This window comes from Dryobates pubescens, chromosome Z (genome assembly GCF_014839835.1).
Source record: "Dryobates pubescens isolate bDryPub1 chromosome Z, bDryPub1.pri, whole genome shotgun sequence".
NCBI lineage: Eukaryota > Metazoa > Chordata > Aves > Piciformes > Picidae > Dryobates > Dryobates pubescens.
The window spans coordinates 121361063-121376245 of NC_071657.1; the positions used below are offsets into that span (position 1 = coordinate 121361063).

The 15183-nt window shown below is 38.6% G+C and overlaps 1 protein-coding gene across 1 annotated transcript in view; it reads right to left on the minus strand.

Annotated features, from left to right (window-relative positions):
* Nucleotides 1-15183, minus strand: part of CFTR (CF transmembrane conductance regulator) — a 71824-nt gene that overhangs the window by 42840 nt on the left and 13801 nt on the right. The window contains exons 8-11 of the mRNA XM_054177860.1: nt 13027-13273; nt 10731-10823; nt 10158-10340; nt 6940-7131 (exon numbers count right to left, since the gene is read on the minus strand). Coding sequence (XP_054033835.1) covers nt 6940-7131; nt 10158-10340; nt 10731-10823; nt 13027-13273 — 715 coding nt within the window. The remainder of the gene's footprint in view (nt 1-6939; nt 7132-10157; nt 10341-10730; nt 10824-13026; nt 13274-15183) is intronic.

Consider the following 15183-nt stretch of genomic DNA (forward strand, 5'->3'; position numbering starts at 1 on the left):
TCTTCCACCCTTCACCTCAGGATAATATATGGGACGGAACAGACAAAGAACTTTTCAGGCTATGATTATAATAATTAAAAAATATTTAGTAATTTCTTTCAAAGGTGTAAACAGTGTGATGAAGCCCAATAGGCACACAATGCTATTTGTTGGAACATGCGTTACCTATTGTAAAAAAGTACATAGGGCTGGTCCAAATACATCCTTGCTGTCGGTTTATGCAGGAAGTGAAATCAAGCCAGGGACAAGCCTAATGCAGTGATGCTGAACGGCACAAACTCCAGCATATTAATGGAGGAGCCGCGAATTATTTTTTTAAACATATTTATCTCTGAATGCTTAAATTGAGAAAACTATTGGTAGCTATTCTGAGAACAGCCTCACAGTTCCCACAGACATTAATTACTTTCCTGGGTGATTTTGATATCAGGAGCTAACAAATCACAAGTTGTACACCCAAGGAGAAGGTACCTCTTTTGCTATAAACATTCCCCGTATTTATTTTCACAGTTCCCACACACAACCTCTCCCCTTCACATTTCTATCGCCTTCTTACCTCCCAGAGTACTCCCTTTTTCACCTTCTATTTGTGTTTTAAAGAAGCTGCCTCTGAACACACTTTGCAATTCTCTTTATGTCATACAGGCTCTTTGCAGTAAAACAGGAAAAAAAAACACCTGAAGCCTTTATTGTATAAAATGCCAAGTAATCGAGAATCCTGGAGAAGAGAAGGCTCAGGGGTGACCTCATTGCCCTCTACAACTACCTGAAAGGTGGTTGTAGACAGGAAGGGGTTGGTCTCTTCTCCCAGGCAACCAGCACCAGAACAAGGGGACACAGTCTCAAGCTGTGCCAGGGGAGGTTTAGACTCGAGGTGAGGAAAAAGTTCTTCACCAAGCGAGTCATTCGTCATTGGAATGTGCTGCCCAGGGAGGTGGTGGAGTCACCATCCCTGGAGGTGTTCAAGGGGAGATTGGACGTGGCACTTGGTGCCATGGTCTAGTCATGAGGTCTGTTGGGACAGGTTGGACTTGATGATCCTTGGGGTCTCTTCCAACCTTAGTTATACTGTGATACTGTGATACTGTAATCAAAAGCAGCATCAAGGGTTTCAAGCTGAAACTGCAATTCTGTTCCACCCTATTTGATAACTTTTCTCCTTAGCTATAAGAGGAAAAATTTCAGACAATAAATTATCTTGGAAGTTAGACAGGTATAAACTAAACTGCAAAACTGGAAGTTTTCAAAGTTTTGAAAATGAGTCTCGAATTTCAGACTCACACCTACGAGTGAACATTTCTGTTAATTCTTAATAGGCAAAGGATTTTCAGCTTTTGTGTAACCAGCTTGAGCATAGAATACATAGAATACATAGAATAAACCAGGTTGGAAGAGACCTTCAAGATCATCTCAACTCCTCATTTTCTTGGGCCAGAAGCCAGAAACCCACATCTCTAATTTAAAGAATTTTAAATCAGAAATAATTGTTAAATATTTATTTATTTATTTATTTATTAAGGTAACTCTCTGCTTACAATTCCTAAAGCTGAGGCTTTTGTTAGATTTCGGCAGAGCCATTTCTGAAGCATAAGCTTTGTTTTCGCAAGAGTTTGTGACCTTGAGCAGAGAGTCAGGCTCACCCAAAACTTGCATGAATGCTGGCAAAACTCACTTTCCCTATGGTGAAACATTCCCATGGAACAGATTTTTGAAACATGAAGTAGTTGGTATGCTGCTTGTGGGTAGGTTAAACTCAGGGTAAGGGAATCAAATACGATTCCAGGAGTGACACAGAAGATAGGACAACATCCAATGTAATCAGTTCAGAGCCCTGTACCTAAGACAGGGAAAGGGGTGGGGAGAGTTGTCTTGACTCAAACAGGTTTATGACTAAATTATATCAACACTGAACATTGCAGAGGGATTCTCGTAAAGATATTTGATTGCTGGCAAACTTCTGATGTATTTGGTGCATTTGGGAATTTGAATCTATTTCTTTCTCTAATCAAGATCTTTCCCTGCTACAAAGACACTGTACTAGTCTAGTTACTTCCAGTTCCCCCCGGGAAAATTGCTGTGTCAGCAGCTTCACATCTGACCTGCCCATGATTTTGGACCATGGACAAGAATTACAGTTAGAGGAGTCTGCTTATGCCAGTAAATCATACCACAGCAAGGTGGAAAGAGATACAAAGGTATCCAGCTTTTGGGCCCACGTGTCCAAGATGCAATTGTTGTAGTGGGAGATTTGACATATTTTGAGGTATTTGTGCTATTTTAGCTTTTTGCATTAGGGTGAGATGAACTTCACCTTGACATGCATGTTGCACTACCCAGCTATGAAGACAGGCTAAGTAACTTGCTTTCACATAGTTTGTACTGTAGACATGTACCTGATTAAGTAACCAAGCTACCTTTTAAAATCCTGTTGTAGAGAATGACCTACTACAAAGCACTCAGTTCCAGACTTAAACTCTTATTGTTCCTCTCTTCCACACACACACTGTAATCTGCCAATTTCTCCCGTGAAAAGCAGGCACAAAGTCAGGGCACAAAGTGTTTCACGCACCAACATAATAACCTTTTAACTCCCACTGATTTAGTTATCTGCCAAAAAAATCCCTGACCAACCAACCAATCAATTAACCAACTAACCAACCAAAACCCATCACAGATTAAAAGGGCTGAAGCAGTACAGTGGGATGCAAGAATATGTATTTCTGTTTCAGGGCATACTTCACCTTGCAGTAAACTCAGAAATGTTGAACATGCAGAAACACTAACCAAGGCTTGGCATACTGACTGTCTCTAGTTATTCTCTTGATAACCTAAGGTCTTAAGTGAAAATAAATCTCCCGAATTCCCTGTATAACCAGATCAAAAAACCACAGGATCTGGCCACAGATTTCTTAGTGCTATTACATGATTTGATATAATGTGGAAATACTTTCCCTATTTGCATGCCATGTTAAATATTACATTCATGAGCAGCTGGTGGCTCTCAAATCAGTACATGTGTTTACTTTAAGAGTGGTAATCTCTTAAAGATGGTTTGCCATTAAGTGTTTATGGTCTCTTATGTAACTATTGAAGGATCAAATGAACTAACAAGGTGGAAAAATAGCTACACTGTGAAAAGGTAAAGACAGAAGTTATGGAAGTATGGCTTCAAAACAAAGGTATTACCACACCTCTTCAAATGGGATACAATTCTTGTTTATTTTTTAACAAGAACAACTATAACAGGCCTGCTTCTGCAGTCTGGTCTGGAGGAACACATTCACTTAACATGATACTGCTTCCTGTTAACGGATTTTAGACACAAAGATTCCTGTTTCAACTGTCCAGAGGTTTTATCTTTTTGACTCAGCAAGTGCTAATACCAAACAAAAATCCCACACCCTATGTATAGTAGGCTATTAATACTGATTTTTTTTTTCTACCTAAAAATCTGAAAATCAAGCAATAATCCTTCCCCATTTTCATTCCATTAGCTATACAGATTTTGTGAGTCCAATGGTTACTCCTACAAATTCAAAGTTATATTCATGACTTTAATACAACCCTTCAGTCTCTGGGGAATTATGCCAACTTGAGTAGTAATATCCACAGGCATATAAACTCATCCATTTCACATCTCCCAGTGGCTTTTGCTATTGAGCCATGAGAATAAAAATCAATTAATTATGCAGGACAGTTTCTTGGTGTTAAATTTGTTCCTCCTTGGTCCTTAATTTAAACTGCTAGGCAAGTTCACCTTCTCTTGCTAATAGACTTTTATCATGAACATGATGAAAAATACTTGATAAAAAGGGTAAAACACCTTGTCAAAAGAAACAAAAGAAGTATAAGCCAAAGCAGCATCCATTCATCTTATTGAGTACCTTCAAGCTTCAGAAAAAAGAATGCCTTTAGAAAACTATTTCAGAATCTGTACCAATTATGACCTGGCTTCTCTCTATAGTAGCATGTAAGATTTTAAAGGAAACAGATTTGTGGTAACAGCTGCATACTCAAAATTGATCCACTTCAAACAATTTATTTTGAAAAATATTCTGAATAAAGGACAAATGGTAAGGACTACTCATCTGCACTGAAATGGTTTGGTATAGTAATTGAAAACCTTAACTTACGTATTTGCAGACTGAGACCTTCATTTTAGAAGGCGTGTTCTTACCCTGTTTTCGTTAACAGGTGTACTGGCACAACTGAAGGGTAAGTGAATCACAGAATCACAGAATGTTAGGGGTTGGAAGGGACCTCGAAAGACCATCCAGTCCAACCCCCCACCAGAGCAGGACCACCTATACCAGATCACACTGGAATGTATCCAGGCGGGTTTTGAATCTCTCCAATGAGGGAAACTCCACAACTCCCCTGGGCAGCCTGTTCCAGTGTTCTGTCACCCTCACAGTGAAAACATTTTCCCTTCTGTTTCCATGGAACTTCCTATGCCTCAACTTCCACCCATTGCCCCTTGTCCTGTCACTGGGCATCACCGAGAAGAGCCTGACTCCATCCTCTTGGCACTCACCTTTTACATATTTATAAACAATAATGAAGTCACCCCTTAGTCTCCTCTTCTCTAAGCTAAAGAGCCCCAGCTCCCTCAGTCTCTCCTTGTAAGGAAGACGTTCTCCTCCCTTAATTGTTTTTGTGGCTCTGTGCTGGACTCTTTCAAGCAGTTCCCTGTCCTTCTTGAACTGAGATGTCCAGAACTGGACAAAATATTCCAGATGCAGCCTCACAAAGGCAGAGTAGAGGGGAAGGCGAACATACTAACCATACCTCTTCTTGGTGACAAGAGCACATTGCAGCAAGGGCACAAGAATAAGAAACTGAAAGCAGAAAGCAAGCAGGAAGTACAACGTGTAGCTACCTAGCTGGACTCTTTGGACTAAAAAATATTGACTTGCACTTTCTATCTTTCATAATGACTTTCAGATAAATTTACCTCAAGTACTTAACAATTGTAAAGAGGCTGTGGTAACTCCTTAACGTAACAACTATGTACCCATCCAAAAAGTGAAGCAGAAAAATATAGCACTGACTTTTCTGAAAATTGTCATGCACTCTGAATTAATTTGCACTTGCTTAAGAGCTGTATGTTAACTGACTTTGAGCAGACATGCAATAAGGAAATAAATGCCCTTTTATCGCCAATCTTTGGTTCACCTTGAAGAGCACATATAAGAACTATACTCAGCAACAGGCCTATGTTCAGGTCTACCTAGGAACATTGAAGAGAAGGGGGCAAAGTGAACTGCCTTAGGCAAAAACCCTCTGGTAGCTCTCCTTTCTGAAGAATCAGAAGACACACAACCACAATTCAAAAAAGCACTAGCCCTTATTATTTGAAATACACCCTTCAGTCTGCCATAATAAGTCCTGTTCAGCAACTAAGATGCAACAGCTAAAGAGACTAGAAAGCATAATAGCAATAAGGTAATGCATTTGGCTTCTTTCCAGACCATTCATCCTTCTCTTCAGGCCAACCCAGTGTATTCAGCTTCAGTCTAGAAGAAAATACCCTTATAAGTATCAAATACGAGCTCAAATAATGAGCCCTGATGGGAGGTGAAGCATATCATTCTGCACAGAGCTGCACCAACACAGATCAAAGCTGGTTTGGTTGAGCCTGTTTGAGGAACAAAGTGGCACAGCCTACCAAGACACCAAGCCGTCCAACACTGAAACACTGAGCTGTCACTGCCTGGAGACAGTGAGCCATCCCTACAACACTGAGACACCAAGCCATCCCAAGATGGCCATCATTAACCACCTTTTGCTCTATGAAAAGCCAGTCTGGGAAGTCTCTTTGGACAAGAACAGCTTTGAATGGCTGAAGTCAGTTGTTTCTTGGAGCTTTGGCACTAACTACAGTTTTTAGAATGAGGGTTAAGAACTACTCTCTTCAGAAAGTCTGACAAAGAAGTTGTTTACTCTCCTGTGTTCAGAAGCTTTCAAAAAATATTTCCAGCAAACCTCAATACAAACACAAGCTGAAATGGCCATAAACATACAAGAAAAGATTACTTTATCACTTAACTATACCCTCCTGTGAGATAAAGCACAGTAACCTCATCTTATTTTAAAACAGACTGCCTATTGTTTTCTTGCTTGACTGGCATTAAAGGAAAATATGTTTCACTGTGTGGCCTAAAGACAGATCCTATTCAGTACAGTTTCATATTTATTGTTTTCATCCGCATGTTATAGCCAAAATGCATGATCTTAAACCAGAGCAGTAAGGGCAGAAAGGTCTAAAATTTTCACTCCTTTTTCACCTTGCAATGTGAAAAGACATATTTTCCTACGCTACCTTCTGGCAACATCAAACACACACAAGGACATTTGCACAGCATTGTACAAATTGAGAGCTACATGTCACATGAAGATCAACCCTGCAATAATTTCCAGCGTGAGGATTTTCTGTGCACACAGAAACACCTCCGTTTCAGACAAGATTTTCTTCTAAATAATTAAGGTTTCTGGCACAGAGTTCTAATTATTCCTGGAGACATTTTTGAAGTGCAAAAGAAAGGAGGAGAACAGGCTAACTTCCAAGATTGCAAGGAAAGTCTTTAGGGGAAAGAAACATGCAAAAATAATTGTAGAAACAATACTTTTTGCATAATTTCTTTGACATTAATATGTTTAGCGATCAAGGAACACTGAGAAGGCAGTCACCATATAATATCTGAGCCAGCTTATTAAGTTCCTGTTGTATAGACTACGAGTGTTGGCACCATCATCGTTATCTCCAAAGGAGCTGGCAACTGGCTGTCTTGCAATTCCACGAAATTGGAATGCCAAGCTGAGTTCCTTAACTCTCAGAAATGTCTCACTTTTATACAAAGTTTCACTCCCTCACTTTTTCTTTGGATTTTTTTTTGACTGGGGTTGGATCATTAGTCTTAGGAGTCCCAGGCCACTGACCTCTTCTAGTTGGCAGGCTTTGACGACACTCTTGTACCGGTATTCATCATAAGAAACACCAAAAATTATATTTTCTTTTATTGTTCCAGGCATGATCCAGGAGACTTGAGGTGAGAAGGATATCCTTCCACTGTGTTTAATTTTACCCTGCGAAGGCTCCAATTCTCCCATTATCAACATCAGAAGGGAAGTCTGAAAAATCATTAACACTCATTCAATATATAATAATATAATATAATATATATCAGAGATCTGATAATATATATCAGAGAGCTGTACAACCATTAGAAATGATAAACAAAGTGAGAGTTGCTCTGCTAAGTCACTTAAATGGTACATTTGTCTTGTGAAGTGTGTCACTATAAGTACAGATCTAGTACAAACTGTAGTTACTGGAGATTTTCATGATACACGTGCAAGGCCTCTGAAATTAGAGAAACTTCTTTCAGCGAATGATAAAAATGGTGTAAGATGTCATTGTGTGAGATGCCTTGTAAAAAAGGGCGTGCTGCTCCAAAGTTTGTATTTTTAATTAAGCCTCTAGTAATTTTACAGCATAAAAATGTATCTGTGAGACACAGACATAAGGTATTAGTATTTATGGAGAACGTCACTCAATTTTTAACATTATCAGTGACTACTTGGCTTGTTCTTTGTACAACACAATTTATGTTCATAATTTGGCTAGCATTTATAAGCCTTTTATCTGTACTGCCTTGAAAAATGCAATTTCTCTGTGTGTGTGTATACAATTACTCACAAACTGCTCAGTGTGATTTGAATTTTTCTCTATAACTGTTAACTCATTTACGTGAATGCATGACCTAAGTATATTTAGCATTTCCCTTCATAAAAGAATTGATGGCAGTTTCAGTACTGACATGTTATAATTTCAAAGTTAATCAGTAGCTTGTAGTAACCTTGTCACACAGCGCTGGCTACTAGATCAAAGAATACAATTGAGAAATACAAGGAAAAATATGTTACAATGCCATTCCAGTGGTGTTGTTATCACTAATAAACAGTCAACAAAGCTAGGACGTGACAGCCAAAGATCTAGAAATCTGTCTAAGTCACAGTTTCATGCTGTCAAGAGCAGAGCGCCTTTGACAAGCTACACAATACGTGGGGCAGTCTTATGAACTTTACAACTCTTATTTTTTTCTGTCATACCAGATTCTGCCTTTTCCAAAATGCTGAGTAAGAAGTTTATGGTCTTGCAAAAGGCAGATGCTTAGTAGTATGCTTTGTGCACTGAATGTTAAACGACTGTATCTTGTGTCATAAAACATAAATGGAACCAAACTGCAACCAAAACCATAAAAGAAATCTCCCCCCAAACCTCCAAAAAACAGCCCTATCTAATATTGAAGCAGTGCTAAAGAGCTGATGCCAGGCTTCACACCTGTGGTAGATAAAACAGGTGTGCATTCTATTTCACAGGCCTGTCAGTTCCTGGAACATTCTCAAGCAACATGAAGGAAACCTTAAATTAAGAGGGTGAAGGGAAGGAGAACTCTTTTTTTTTAGGGAAGTGCAAAGCTTATTTTTGGTGAATCTTTTAGTTAATGTTATAATCCTTTTTTCTTCATTAACTTGAAATATGCAGATTTGTTTTATGCATATGTCCACATAAACTGCTTAGTGTTACTTGAATTTTCCTCAGTTTTCTAAATAGGTGAATAAAAGAGTTATCCATATCTCCTTCAGCACTTGTATTAGAAGTGTCAGATTTAGTGATAGCCATCTGAGATTATCAGCAACACAGCAAAAGTGGTCATTTAGAAGTATCACAGTCAAATACACCTCATATCAGCTTGAGGAGAGCCTCATGTCCTGAGTTCCTTACTCTTTCCTATTGGTATCACTAATGAAAACTAACACAGAAGACATGATAATATTGAAGTTGATGGCTCCTTTGCTCCAGTAGACCAAATATTTTACCCCATGCAAATAAATAATAAAACCAATCACATTAAACAGGAAAAGTAAACAAACACATAACGAATATTTGTTTTGACTTTCATGTCTACTCAGAAAACCCACTGACGATGGCAGACTCATCTAATGATTTGCTGTTCAATATTAATGTTAATTAATATTAATGAGGTAAATCAGATGTGTTATCTGCAAACTAAATGTACTGATAACATTTAGGGATTCTCAGATTATGGTTAATCTAAACCAGAATTTCTCAGAAAACCACCAGCTTCAGCAGGACCTCTCCAGGCTTTCACATGGGTCTCAGGAAGTATGTTTGAGTGAAGCTTTATAGGAACCAGAGCAGAAGCAATCAGGTATGCCACATGTTCTGGGCATGCATCTTAGTGACTTGGCTAATCCATGTCAGGCTTGTCAGGTTACTGACCATTTTGTATATTTTTTTTCCTCAAAATGTTAGCAAGTGAGTTAAAAAGGCTGGGGGAGGGAAAAGTCATGTTTTCTGGCACACAGGAGAAGGCTCTGGGGAGACCTTGCAACTACATTTTAATAATTGGAGGGAACCCACAAGAAGGCTAGGGAAGGACTGTTTAGAAGGGCTTGTAGTGATAGGACAAGGGGCAATGATTTTAAACTGGAGCAGGGTAGATTTAGATTGGATGTAAGGAGGAAGTTCTTTATAATGAGTGGTAAAATACTGGAACAGGTTGCCAGGGAATGTGGTTGAGGGCAAGTCCTTGGAGGCATTTAAGATCAGACTTTATGTAGCCCTGGGCAGACTGGTCTAGTTGGAGGTGTCCCTGCTCACTGCAGGGGGATTGGACAAGATACACTTTAAGGGGCCCTTCCAACCTAATGCAATCTGTAAACCTGTGAATCTGTATATCTGCGCTTTGTTCTCCAGTTAATTGTTTTGAAGGCAAGGAGATTCTGACCATGAGCATTAACTCCAGGTTTCGGTCTGCATTATTCCTGAAAATCTCCTTATACTTTCTACGAAAATTAGCGCTGTCATTTAAATTACTATTTCTTTATTAAGTCTGTATCCTTGTATGTACAAAAAATACCCAGTAAACTCTTTCTTATATTGGGCATGGAGTAAAATTTTACATAACTATTGGCTATTTTACTGAAATTTAAAGTTTAGCCATACTTTTCCCTGCAGCCATCACTTTTACAGTGAGCACAGCAAGAATACAGTACCAGTACAGATAACAACACAATATTATTTCTTAAAACTATTAGGACTTTTGTTGAAACAACATAAATAGAAATACCTTGCCTGCTCCAGTAGATCCAGATACAGCCAATAACTCTCCCTTCTCGATCTTGAAATTTATATCTTGAAGAACAGGAGAAGCATGAAGAGGAAAATTACTGAAGAAGAGATTGTTTTCAGTACGAGGAGATTTGCTGTTGTTGTTTTCCTGGTTTGCTTTTACAAACAGCTCCCCAATTCCCTGCAAACATACACAGATGTGTACTTGTATGCATATAAAAAAACATAGATGAAACATGCATATGCAGACATGCAGATGTGCTATCTATAACATATTCATTATATTTTTAATTAAGTATGTTCTTAAATATATATATTTAATGTATGTATTGGATTTGCTCCTAAATTTGTGGACACAAAGAAAGTTTGCCTGTTATCTGCTCTCCAATGATTATTCATGCCACAGTTGGATTGTTTTCAGGCTGGCTTAAATCAGAAATAGCTACTTATTGCAGATCTCAACACTCATTAAAAGGTCTCTTCCAAAGTTTCTCAAACATTGATATTTTGATATCATGCATTCATTACTTCTCTGCTGATAACTGAAGCCAGTTTGGACAAAAGTACTAACCTCATCCCAAAAAGCTGTTACTCTGTCCAGCTCAACCCCAGTGGTTGTTAGATTATACTCCAGGGCTTTATATTCTTTTTTCAGCAAGAAATCCTAGAAACACCATGAAAGCAGATGAGAGGAAATGGTAAGTGATGACAGCCCTAACACATCCTGGACAGTACAGTACATACTTGACAATGCTGAGCACTAACTTGTATTTCTAATGGTGTAACTGCATTGTAGGATCTTAAGAGAGACATAAATTCATTGCTACTGAAAGCATAACCATAAACATATTTGTTTCTGGTTTAAAAATGGTATCAAAACCTGGCATTTCCTTTCCTTGCAGGACTTCTATAAGGCACCATTACACCTTCCACCCTAATCCCTTTCAAATAAAGCTTTGGGCTTGGAGTAGGAAGTGGGAGGATGCGTTCTGTTAAACAGTCAAACAAAGCAACTACATGTTGCTATCTCCCTGTTCCAAAACTTCAGAGCTTAAAAGATTTAGAATGATGTCTCTAATGACAAACAAACAAAAAAACCCCACACAGACAAAAAACAAACAAGCAAGCCAGCCAAAAGACAGATTAAGATCCTGGCCAGTGCAGCACCAAAATAATGTAATTTCAAGGGACACAAGTCAACAACCTGATGCTTGTGTTAGGAAAGAGTAACGTTACACTACTGCAGGAAAGACAGCTTCTTTATTCCACGCTTTTTTTAAGGTTAGTCTGGAGGTATCATCTCTTCTAAATGTTCTTTTAAATTATTGTGGTACCAAATGAGTCTGTACAGGCAATAAGGTGGACAAACTAAGCAGACGTGACAGAAAACCAGTTCTTTATAGTATGTTTGCAAATTTCCCAATTGAAACAAGTAGAAGGTAAAAAGCAGATGGATGAGAGGGCAGGAACTGAAAAACTGAAGGCAAAATACACTGTTTATATAAATATAAACAAATAAGTAAATAAATAAATAAGGAAATGGTAGCTGGGGTTTCATAACGAAGGTGGTGGGGTGATCCAGTGGAGTTGCTGGAGCAGTTGTAGCTGGAGAAAGCACACTGATCCTGAAACACTTAATGGTTTCAAAAACATGGCTCTAGCTACAGGGAAAATACAATAACCAAGGGGACAAACGTGAGAAATGTATGAGTGGTTTATTGGTTATGTTTCTTTTGACTAATAAAGGGCATTGGTGTTCTCTGAAGTCTGTCTAAGGAGTCAGTACTGAATCTGTCACAAAGAGATGATTATTTATGGATTCTGGAGCATCCACAGAGCTAATGACCCAAAAGACAAGTGTAGAGCAAATTGAGGGCAATGGTCTGAAAATAGGGCTTGCCAGTTCTGTGACAGGGCACTGGATGCACTCTTCAAGGAACAAGGAGAGACAAGATACTTCTACTGACACCTAGGGAGTCTGAAAGCACAAGGACAGCCTACAAGCATGCTTCTGAGTGTTGAACAGAAAAGTTTATGGCTAGATTTCTCAAAATTTCTGCCCAGAAAATATGATATTTGCTCAGATTTCTGATTTCACTTCCATATTAGGTGTTTTTATCACACTAATTATAATAAAATATATATTTTACTATTAAAGTCTGTAAATATAGGTGTGTTTTTTTAAAGCCAATGATTTCTCCCTGAAATACAGTAAAAAATATTTTCATGAGGAATGATTCCAAAACAGCAGATAAAACTGAAAGAGTTAATGAGAATTTACCCTGATTTGGCTCTACAGATAAGCCTCTCATGCTGGTATATGAGCAATTGATCTCAGTAGGTAAGGTAGGCAATAATTATTTGACCGGTACCTTAATTATGTTTACTACTCATAATGAATGAGATGCACATTTGCATAAGATGTGCAAAATCTCCTGCTGTTCTTGCCACTAATAGGTAGGAAAACAGAAGATCTGTGACGCTACCTGCTGAAAGCCCTGCTATATAAAACATGTACTAATTTTGTCCTTCCTTTTCTGAAAGAAAAACATCTCCTGAGCACCACAACTCATGATACATTTTTATTAATTTTCTTATTCTGCAGTGACAATAAATAAGCAAATGCCATCACTTAAATAAAACAAAACAGGGTGCAGGTAGCATGAGAGTCCTGTGGTTATGCTGCCTGGGGAACCACATAACATGAAGATTGATAGCGACATTTCATGGTGTGTAGTCAAAGCAATATATAGTATGTTCAGAAAGTCTGCACAAATGCTGTGTTCTTTTGTTGATCAAGTGACAAGATAACATGCTATAAAGAATTAGCTTACGTACTTGGGAAGATTTTAGTGTATGTGCCCTACCTGTATTTTGTTTATAGCTCCAACAGAGTCATACCAGGTCTGCACAGACCCAGGAAACTGCCTGGTCACTGTCATTCGGAGAACAATGCAGAAGGAAATGGTGGTGAATATTTTTCGGAGAATAATTCCTTTGGTCACAGCATATGGAAGTACAGCTAAAAACACCACAAAAAAGCCTGAAAAGAAGAAGGCTGAGCTGTTGAAGTATCTCACATAAGCAGCTTTTCGGGTAAGCTTCAGCTCAGTTCTGTTAAAAAAAACCAACAAATACAAATAATTAATATAAGATTCTACAGCTTACATCTTACAAATATTTTGGATGGAACTGCTGGTAAAACAATTAACCCAGAGGCTCATTTCATCCTTCTTATTTTCTAGCACTGCAATTAAAAAAACAAGATTCAAAACTATTCTTGACAGAAAAAAAATGATTGGACTCAAATTTTGGCACTAATGTTCAGGGATGTCAGGCAAAATAACAATGATCTATGTCATGATTTATATACTTTGTAAACCACAAGCCTCTACAATTCCTGGCACAATCCTCCTTAAGCATATAATGTGATATATGATACACTCCCGGAAGCATCACCTCATACTCATGTAGTCAGGTAGATTCCCTACATATCTAGGTATCCCCCCTGAAAATAAGATACTATGAAATGCAGTTTTGGTATGCATTACCATTAAAAAACAAACAAACAAACAAAAAACCCAAAACCAACCAACCAAAAAAAACCCAACAAAAAACCCCAATCCACAATCCAAATGTAGTGTCATCTCCTTTTGCAGAGCAGCCTACTAGCAGCTTCACCCATGAAGTGAGGCATCAGGTATCCTCAGCTTGAAGAGGTGGAATGCAGGGAGTCTGCTCTCTACCTTCTTTTCTCTATTGCAGCCCTGTCTATGGAGTAGCCTACTGACTGCTGTGCAGTTAGGAATGCAGCTGGTTATTACTTGGATTTAAGGCCAGGGTGGATGTGGTTTTGAGCAACCTGCTCTAGTGGAAGGTAATCCTGCCTATGGCAGAGGGTTGGAACTGGATGGTCTTTAACATCCCTTCCAATCCAAACCATTCTATGATCCTATGACATGGGACCAGTCTTACTGGTACAATGTGGCAACCTGGAGAGAGATGCAAGGGCAACTATGAGGCTCCTGCATGTATAGAGCTTAGACCAGTGTATGCCTGTTCATGAAGTGATGCTGAAGGAATCAGTACACATATGTGAGCTTCAGATTCCTTGCTTTGTATAAAAATGTATGTTCCACTGACAAAGTGTAGATACTTCCAGCCTTGGACTTCACCTTCTCTAGTGCTATACTATGGCTCAGGGGAAGAGTTTAGTGTGGTGGTTTTTCACTTTTCTAAATACATTGCAAATCCCATAGAATTGCAGGTATGTTTTATTCAGACTCCTGTTAGCAACAGTTATTACCAGTTAATTACCACTTAAGAGGGCGTACAGGAGGCAGTCCATATTGCTCCCTTTGAGTGCCCCCACAACAGTTTGCCTGCAGCAGTCTTATACCTGGAGGATGGCCAGGCCTGGCAGCTCAAGTCTACCAGAGTAAGAACACAAGTCTATATGGTTCATTAAAGTTGATTAAACTGTATAGCATCAGAAAATGACTGCATACAGAAATAGCTTGGTAATGACTGGGTTATAACTCACTACTGCTAAAATACAGATACAGCTTCATACACAGCTCTCAGTCCCACCAGCTTAACAAGCCAACTGACTGAGAGGCCCTGCAGAGCTGGTTCAGTTAGCAAAATTCACCTGGAGCTGACATTCAGGGGTGACCTGCTCTGCTGATATTTTTTACCAAGTGACCTGTTGGAGCTCTCTCTCTCAAAAAAAAAAAAAAAAAAAAGAGGTATTTTGATGCATAGAAGAGAGAGACTTTGATCTTGTAATACTGTTCACACACTTGCCTTTTAAGAACCCATTCATAATACAATAAAAAATTAATTCCAGCATTACAAAATTCAATACAAATTATTGTAGAAAGCATAGACCATACAATGGTAGCCTGTTGTTTCCACATTTCTGTGACCATTTTGTAGACTCAAATTTATTTCATTATTTCTACTGTATTTTCTCACAAGATGTGGTCTCAAATCTCCTAAGAGCAATGCACGTGAGACCAGGG